This window comes from Theobroma cacao, unplaced genomic scaffold (assembly GCF_000208745.1).
Source record: "Theobroma cacao cultivar B97-61/B2 unplaced genomic scaffold, Criollo_cocoa_genome_V2, whole genome shotgun sequence".
Classification (NCBI taxonomy): domain Eukaryota; kingdom Viridiplantae; phylum Streptophyta; class Magnoliopsida; order Malvales; family Malvaceae; genus Theobroma; species Theobroma cacao.
Window position 1 is genome coordinate 162,821 of NW_017234721.1, and position 9,535 is coordinate 172,355.

The following is a 9,535-nucleotide window of genomic DNA, read 5'->3' on the forward strand; positions in this document are numbered from 1 at the left end:
GAAATTGTAAAGTGGCCAAATTTAGACATCAATTTCAGAAAAATTAAGCCCGACAATGAGTTTAAAATAATTTAAATCCAACCCCTATTTTTAAATCTTGGCCAAAAAAAAGCCCCTGCTTTTAAGAAAAAATTAAAATACTAATATATACCCAATATTACATTTTTTTTTTTATCATTTGGAATAACTTCACCCATACATTGATATTGTTTGACTCATAAACCCAATTGGGTTAAGAGTTTTATTAATAGTTTATTGATTATTGGGCACCTAGCAATCCCCTCTAAATGCTGTTGAAAAAAGGAGCCTATTGGCTTAACTTTAATAGCTTAGGTACCCCATTGAATTTTTGTAGTGCATTATACCAATTCAAATAGATTTGTACTAGTTACAACTAATAAAATTTATTCGAACTCAAAAAATTCATTTGACTCGCTTGAATTCGAATTCAATTCAACTCAATTTAATAATAATAAAAAAGACATAACAATCCAAACTTGCTTAATTTAAATTCAAAAAAAATCTGAACTAAATAATGTATTTAAATTTAATTTGATTTTTTATTTTAAAAAGTTTACCAACTTAACCCTGAAATAATATTCAGTCCAAAAAAACCTGAAATAATAAAAAATTGAAAGAGTTGAATTTCAAGGTCGAATTATCCAAATTCGAAATAAGTGGACTTACTCGAAATTATTCAAATTTCTTTTTTTTCAAAATTATCCGACCCGAAAACACCTTTGCCAAATGCGGGTTTATTGTAATATTTCGATGAATTTTACCTGTCACCATTTTTGCGGCTTTATAAACTTCAAAAGTAACAAAACCCTTCTAAAACCCTTGCTCAGCATCTCATTCGTACAACGCCGACGATGAAGTTCCCGACACATGATGTGCGCAGCCGCACATTTTGCGTCTGCCGAACTTTCATGGACGGTGCCGCCGCCACCATCAAATTCGTTAGAGACCGCGGCCTAGATCATGCAGTGGAGCGAGAAAAGAACCTTCGGCCGCTCTTAAATGTTAAGAACCTCATCAAATCGGAACCATCCAAGTCCGTCCCACTCTCTATAATCTCCCAACACAAGGAATCCCTGAAGATCCCCTCTCGCCCCATCGAATTTATCCGCAAATACCCTTCAGTCTTCCGGGAATTCCTCCCTGGTGGAATCGGGACCGGAATCCACCCCCATATCATGCTGACGCCAGAAGTGCTGGATATTGATGCCGAAGAGCATTTGGTTTACCAGAGTGATTCTTACAAGCAACTAGTAGCTGACAGTCTTCTGAAACTGCTGATGATATCAAGAACGAACAAAATACCCATTAGGATTCTTGATATATTGAAATGGGATCTGGGTCTTCCTCAAAATTACTTGAAAACTCTCGTCCCGGATTTTCCTGATTATTTTCGCCTTGTTGGGTCTGAGGACTCTGGTCAGTTGGAGTTGGTTTGTTGGAGTGATGAGCTGGCAGTTTCAGTTCTGGAAAAGAAGACCATGAAGGGTGAATCAGGGTATTCCAAGGGGATGCCTATAGCATTTCCTGCTAAGTTTTCAAAGGGATTTGAGATGGATAAGAAGGTGAAAAAGTGGTGGGATGATTGGCAGAAATTGCCTTATGTTTCACCATATGAGAATGCTCTTCATCTTTCACCAAAAACTGATGAATTTGACAAGTGGGTAGCTGCTGTTTTGTATGAGATTTTGTATCTTTTTGTTGGAAAAAAGGCAGGGAGGGATGATTTGTTGTGTGTTGGGGAGTATTTGGGCATAAGGTCGAGGTTTAAGAGAGTTTTGCTTCACCATCCACATATTTTTTACTTATCAAGCAAGACAGGGACTTATACAGTGGTTTTGAAGGAGGCCTATAAAAGGGGGTTGTTGCTCGAGAGTAATTCATTGATGAATATCAGGAATCGTTATATTCATCTTATGCACACAGTTAAGGAAAATGGTAAAGATATTTCTATTCCTAGTGGAAGCAATCAAGAAAAGAAGGCAACGAGTAGTGCACCCACAAAGGAAGAAGGTGGTGGTGATGATGATGAAAGTGAGGAGGAAAACAATTGGGTGTCAGCTGACTTGTCTGTTTCAGAAATTGAGGATGGTGATTTTAATGATGAAGAGGGTGGATATGAGCGCAACCAGAGAGGTGCTCGTGAAACTGTTGCAGTTAGTAGAAGAAGAACAAACAAGAGGAAGAATGTGGACTTGAAAGCACATTCGAGTGATGGTCAAGGTGAAAGGGCAATGGGAAAATATCATGGTGTGACTAGAACCAAAATTCCGCCAAATGGTTCTAGAAATGTCCATCCAAAATCGCAACGGAGGTCGCCAAATTTACATCAGAGAAGCAGGAAGTCTTTGCCAGAATAGAATTCAATTAACTTCAGGGCTTGGTGTGCTGCTAGGACAAACATATGGACAGGTCGGCTATTTGCTCTGATTCTTCTCCTGATATAAATCTAGGAAAGAAAAGAGAGGGGGAAAATTGACCAGTTTGAGCCACAAAGGATGGTTGATGCTGGTATTCGAATGAAGGACCGGACTGGAAAAGTGATGTAGCCATTTGATTGGCTGGGTTGGAGTATTTGATGAGTTTATCTTTGTATTATCAACTTCATTAGAAGCAAGTTGTCAGAAAATCAATCAGGTTTAAGATTCTGTTGGCTTTTTGTCTCTATCCCCATTTTAAGTTCAGACATGTGTCTTAAAATGGGAAATTAGAGATAATCGAAGTGTTGCAATACACTTCAGCTCCATTTTGATCAGATAATGAATATAACTTTAGACTTCAAAATTTAAAATCAATTGTGGTTCAATTGTCTTCAACATTTTATATGATCTTAATTTGTTTAGCCAGTTGATACGATTCTATATATAACAGTTTTACAGGTCCAATTAGTTAGATTTCAGCTAGTCATTCTTATCCTGTTTGTATTCTACCTTGGTTCAATTTTATGCTGGCTATTTATTTATCTATATACTGCGTTTGTCTTCCACACATGCAGTCATGTCATGTTTTGACATTGTATAGATAACAATTAATCATCTGCTTTCTCATGAGATCTATCATTGTTGGTTTCACTGGTATTAAACCAGATTTGATTATTATTCATGGATTTATGCTGCTTCTGCTGCCATGTTGGAGCTAATTGCTATCCAACATTGTAGACTATCAACAACATTAGGAAGGTGAAGTGCCTGTGCGTGATGAATGTTAGTACCCTATATGATCTTCAGACATTATTATTCTTTGCCTTCTTATGTTCCCTGTTCTAATAGATTATAGTTTTTGGCGCTTCTTTTTTGCACTATACATGCTTGGAGTTGATAAGCATGTGCGATATCTTTATTCATCTTTAACCTTGATTGTCTTTATTGTTAATGGATTAGACTTCCTCTCCTCCTTCATGTTGTCATGCTTTTCAATTAGGATGCCTGTGTTTTGGGATTAAAATCCTTAATAAAATATGTTGGGATGATTTATCCACTAATTGGTTTAAATATTAAACTTCAGTTGTACATAATCTAACCATGTTTAGACAAACTGTAATCTATTCTAGCTGCTGCTGCCTGCTAGAGCTCAAGATTTGTCAGTTTTGTATCTTGCCATACTTTTTCTTCTTGGGACAGTGATTTGTAGCATACTGGTGATTTTTATCTGTTTATTGTGTGTGTGTGTGTGTGTGTACATATATATATATATCGCTTAGGTAAAAGGAAACTTATTGCAGGGAACAGAGAGGGGAAACCTGGAGAATATAAGGGGAAGAAGGTGGTATGTTAAAATAGCATTGTTCATGTCAAATGTTCTCTTGGTTTTCATCTCTGAAAGATTTAATGACATGTGCTGTACATAGAACAAATTAGTTGTCGCTGCGCCATTCTCTTTTTTTGGATGCTATTGGTGGTGTTTTAAGTGGATTTTGAGGTTTGATGATTTAAATTATATCTGATGGTACCAACTTTTAGAAAAAGAGATACAACAAACTAGCTCTAATACTCTTTCAGAAATCAATGCTTTTTATCATCAGTAGCAATGGGATGAAACCCTAAGAATAAAGTTCACAGATTAAGGGACTTCACTAGGAAATAGGCATCATTTGAACAAATTGTTCAGTTCAATTCCAAATCTGTAGATTCAACATTCCCATTCTCCACATTTGAATCTCATTCCAAGTCATTGTAGAACAAATAATCCAAAACTCAAAATAATCTAGAAAAATTTCGAAATTCTCAACCAAATCCTCCATTATCAATATAAAATATTCAAAATATTTAGAAAATATCAATAATTTATCCATCTAAGCTTAGTAGAAATTAAAATAACTTACATGTTTGTAACTAAACCTAAAAACCTACTAAAATGGTAAAATACCAAATATAAACCTAAAGCTCTAATACTTGAAAAAAAAAAACAGTAAAATACTAATTAATATAAAATAACCTAAAAATCTAAATAGCCTAAATAAATGTAAAGATTACAATCAAACCCATAAGAATATAGACTAAAATCATAAATAACTTAATCTCTCAATTAGTAGCATATTTCCATTCTTATATCAGTTGGGGTTTGGTGTGGGTAGAGATAGGAGCAGAATTCAAGTTTTTTTATGAGGGGAAGCTGGTAAATTTATCTCAATTGCCTGTTTAGTTGAGTGTGAATTTGCTCTCAACCAGGAATTGCTGAAGTTAATTTAGAATCAAATCAAATTCTAATGCTAATGAACTTTTGGATATAAAATCAAGTCTATGAGTGCTATTCAAAATGCTAATGAAGAGACTATGAGCACTTTTCTCAGGTCTTCAAATGACTATTATCAAAATCAGGGGTTGATTTTGTTTCCTAAACAAATTAGAAAACTATTCACTCAGTCACAAAGTAGATGAAAGATAGTAAAAAAAATTGTATGAGAAACAAACTAGAATCTCAATAGCACACTTCAAGCAAGATTTGTCTTCCCTATCTACTTGGGAATTAGAAAATTTTTTTACTCAATAAACTAGAATCCAAAGGAGCAACACTTGGGAATGCAAGTCAGGACAATATCATGATCTGTGTCAGTTGCCAAATCCAAGAGTACAAAATCCCTAATGCACAATATATTGAGATCAACATAAGTGGTACAAAGGGAAACTTATCACCGAGAAGGTAAGGATGCAAAAACTGACCCCATATCTCAACAACCAAAACACCAAACAGGTAACTCTTTGCAAGCCAACCAAGAACAAAGCCTCCGTTCACAGCAGCAGTTCGGGAACTTCCCTTCAAGTCAAACTGAGCGGCCTTCTTGTCAGCCTGTAAAGTGGACTTCATTGCTTTATTCTTGGTGAATTGTGCAGAAAAACAGAACCATATTAGGATAGAGTGTAGCAGCAACAGCAACACTTTTATTGGGTATTCTTGGGCTTCGTATAGAAGGGGAAAGAGTGAGTAGCTAGACACTGCATGGCATATAAAGAACAATATCCACGTTATATTTTAAATTTCATGCTGATAAGTGATATAATGCGTGTCACTATTTTATTTTTGAGTATCCCTAGATAATTGACCTTTAGGTATTAAACTGAAGTCAAGATGGATTATTAAAGCATGACAACAATTTTCACCATCAGGCTTACAGTTTAGGAGCCACTTCTGTTAAATCTACCTTATAGAGAGTTTTAATATGCAAATTAATTTCACACTATCCGCCTGATAATAAAAATTACAAAAAAAAAAAAATGTGAATGAAAAGCAATATGATAGCTAATATATTCTAGGTAGCAGCCAAAATCACAGAAGCAGACGTATTCATCTATTGCACAAAAAGGGTGGCAAAGAACCTTTAAAATAAGCAGGCTATATTAACTATCAAGTGTAATATCCGTACATGTTCAATAATTAACCAAGGGATAACAGAGACAAGGACAACCATTACCTATAGATAGCATGAAGTAATGCTTCGCATCCTCCATACTTTCCACAGCAACAATTGCAAGGGGGATGACAAAGTGTAGTGATGCTTTCTCATGAACATGCCACCCAAATAAAAAACCACAAGTGTAAGCATAGGCAACTGATCTAGTGATCAGCCTTGGCCTGGGATCCAACCAAGTTTTAATCAGACAAGGAGATAAGGCAAGCAGGACCAAAATGAAGGTTGTCATGGGAGTTATCTGCCATTTCATTGAAATCAATTAAGATAAGGCAAGCAGGACCAAAATGAAGGTTGTCATGGGAGTTATCTGCCATTTCATTGAAATCAATTATAACACAAATTAATCAGTACAGTAGCCATAGACAAAAAGAAAACGGCATCTCATCAATTGATAAATATCAACAAGCATCCTTGCTGATATCTAACCATAACACCTTCCCACAGTGCTGAGCTTACATGACTATCAAAGGGATAACAGATTGGAGATCGCTTTCTTTTTTTTGTTTTGAGTTTTGAAGAAATACAACCATTAACTTATCAATTACTCTGGTAGATTTAGGTATCAAATTGATTGGTAAATACATACAAAAAACATCCTACTATATTTAGTGAGTGGCCTTACCTGAGGTAATATAACAAATGGTGATGCATCGCCAACTAGTCCACCAGTGAATGAAGCTGCTGGTGATGGGATATTGAACCCAAACTTCGTCAGCAAGAAAGCAATCCCTTTATCTAACATGATATAGAAAACCCAGAAGTTTGGAGCCCAATATGCATGGCAGAGTCCCCTGCCAAAAGGAAACATGCGGCGGATGACTTGTTGTATCTGCAAGGATTTGCTGTATACTTAATGCACTATGTAATAGGACAAGGTAATTAATGGCTTTACATATTTGTTGGAATGACTAAATGCACTATGTAATAGGACAAGGTAATTAATGGCTTTACGTATTCGTTGGAATGACTAAGTGAAAATAGACAATTTGCTAAAATTATGTCCCTCTAAATAATGAGAAGAGGAGGGTACAATGGCAACCAGAAACTACTGCACCATAGGAATTGAGGTTTAAGCTTCTCGTTTCACAAAGATCACATAATAAGTTAAATCTATGAAGCCCAGTTATCAGTTTCGATATCTACCTTTTCCAATATTTAACAACTTAATGATTCTGTAAAAATTCAATACAAATGCAGATAAAGGCAACTCATTGATATCAAATGTAGCAAGTTTAGTGCTCATCCACTCGCATATCCATTTGAAAAAGACAAGAAAAGAGAGAAATGACCATATCAGCTAAGCAACAGATCAAGAGAAAGAAATAAAGGTCGTATAATAATATCGTAAAATCAAAGAACTGCTGCGGAAAAGGGCAGAGCAGAACATTTGGGTTGAGATGAGAAACACAAAGAAAAAAAGAAAGGGTAAATCTAAGGATGAAGTACCTGCCCATGATAAACAAACGGCCCATATGCTGCAGCGAAAACTGCCACAACAACAGCCCCCATAACTGAAAGCCGAGCAAAACCCTTAACAAGCCCACCCCGACAGTAATGCCTCAACAAGTAAACAAAATAAACAGGAGCCGCCACTGCAAACAAATGTTTGAAACACAGCAACACAGCAAACAAAAACCCACCCATCAAATCTCTTCCTTGTGCTAAAAAAGAAATTGACAACAACAACCATCCAAACAGAAACCCATTGTACTGAAAATGCAGATGGTCCACAATCACGAGGACCGGAGACCAAACCGCCAATATCCATACCAAATTCCGTTTCAACGAAGGCAAATTTGAAGTACATCTGTAAACCCCGTACATAAAAAATAAATCTGAGACAATCACCGAAATCCTCTGGAAATAGATGGCAGAACTGGCTTTGTAATTGAGGCCATGATGAAGATGGACGATCTGTGAGTCAACTAGATGAGCAAAGACAGAGAGGAAGCGTTGGAAGTATGCGAAGAAGGGAGGGTAATCGAGCGTCCATTGACTGGTTTCATCAAAGTACCATTTACTGAGAGGAAGAGAGTGGGTAATGGCCAGCCAGTGGCGATGGACTTCCAAGTCTGTGCTGTGGTATGATGGGATTACTAACAGCTTTATGGTTGTGGCTATGCCCATATACCACAAGAGCTGTGCTATGGACATGCTTCGACTCTCGTGCTTTGCCATTCAAGATTCAACAATGCAAGCTAAGCCGCTAGAGTAACGGGTCCGCCTTTTCCTCTCTCCAAAATCCCAAATTTGCAGCTTTTCTGAAAAAAAAGATTGGTTTGTTAACCCGCAGGTGCCCAGAGTTCGACCCGGAGCAGACCCAGGACTTTGCAAGACAAGTTCGCGGGCCAGCTGACCTGATGGGCTAAAGAAATTCCCGCCTACCCAACTGTGATAAAGAGAATTGAGACTGGGCAAACAAAGATAGTTTAGCCTTTTGGACGGCTTTGAGCATAGGTAGTGGAAGTCTTAAGTAGACGAGTTAGAGATCGAAGACAAATTTTTTGAAATCTCAATTTCCCGTCCAAATGTTAATTGTAATTTTTCAAAAAATATGTCACGAGTTTTTTCTTTATGAACTATTAGTATGGTTTCCCAACTAAAATATTTTAAAATTTCCCTCTTCATATAATATTTTCATAAAAAAGAAAGAATATTTGAAGAATGAAAGAGAAAGGAAACTAAAAAAAAAAACTAATTTTTACAAGTTAAAACATAAAAGTTTAATACCAAGCAAGGTTAGGGATGTCAACGGGTCGGGTATCTTATAATTTTGAGGTACCTGATGTCAAACCATGTTTTATAAAATAATTACGACGTCATTTACATGCTCAATAGCATGGTTATATATTTAAGAAGTTTGAAAAAATCGTTAAAAGACGATATTGCTCCTAATGGTATCATTAAGTCGATTAAGCCTCGAACTAGTTTAAATAGAAAATTTAAGGTGAAATTAAGAGTTTCATGGTCCAATGATGACTTAAAATGGTGATTTGGAGTTCGAGGATCAATTTGGAGTCAAACCAGAATTTTCACTATCTAGGGGCAAAATGATCATTTGCCACTTGGAGACAAAATGAAAATTTTTTAAAAAGATTTTTTTGACCCCATTTGACTTATTGGAGTATGATTTGAGTATTGGAGTATGATTTGAGGTTTAGAAGTGAAAAATTTTAATTTCGGTATGATTTGGAGTATAGGGGTAAAATGGTAATTTTACTACTCCAGGGGCAAAATTATAATTTTCCACCACCAGGACATTTGTCCAGCACAAAGTCTTCCTTTATCCTCATTTTTGACCTTTGACTAATCATGTGGTGGAGATAAAAGGTTTAAAATTTTTAAAGTTTTAAAAATAAACCAATAAGAAAATGTCATGTGTCAAGCTTAGGATATTTTATTATTTAACTAAAAAAAATAGCATAAATCAGCCCATTACTCTCCAAATATTCGGCCAAGCAAGGAAGAGAGAGAAAGAGAGGAAGAACAAACCCTAGGTGAGGAATTTCAAGAGAAAAAGTGTGGAAAATCAAGGAAAACAAGTGAAAAAGGTAGGATTTTTCAACTTAAGCTTGAAATCTATCTTCCTTAAGCATTTCTCCTTATTTT

General features: G+C 36.0%; 2 protein-coding genes across 2 annotated transcripts; one reads left to right on the top strand and one right to left on the bottom strand.

The window, feature by feature from the left end:
- Window positions 1-674: 674 nt before the first annotated feature.
- On the top strand, window positions 675-2,813 carry LOC18589511 (protein ROOT PRIMORDIUM DEFECTIVE 1). Its single transcript, XM_018129744.1, has one exon. The coding sequence runs from the start codon at window positions 873-875 to the stop codon at window positions 2,376-2,378; it is 1,506 nt and encodes a 501-aa protein (XP_017985233.1). The 5' UTR covers window positions 675-872; the 3' UTR covers window positions 2,379-2,813.
- A 2,086-nt stretch (window positions 2,814-4,899) lies between these two features.
- On the bottom strand, window positions 4,900-8,251 carry LOC18589510 (probable dolichyl pyrophosphate Glc1Man9GlcNAc2 alpha-1,3-glucosyltransferase). The gene is made up of 4 exons (XM_018129746.1): window positions 7,373-8,251; window positions 6,549-6,755; window positions 5,927-6,164; window positions 4,900-5,450 (listed from the first exon to the last, which is right to left on the bottom strand). Exons 1-4 carry the CDS (start codon window positions 8,102-8,104, stop codon window positions 5,044-5,046), a joined length of 1,584 nt encoding a protein of 527 aa, XP_017985235.1. The 5' UTR covers window positions 8,105-8,251; the 3' UTR covers window positions 4,900-5,043.
- Between the last annotated feature and the right edge of the window lie 1,284 nt (window positions 8,252-9,535).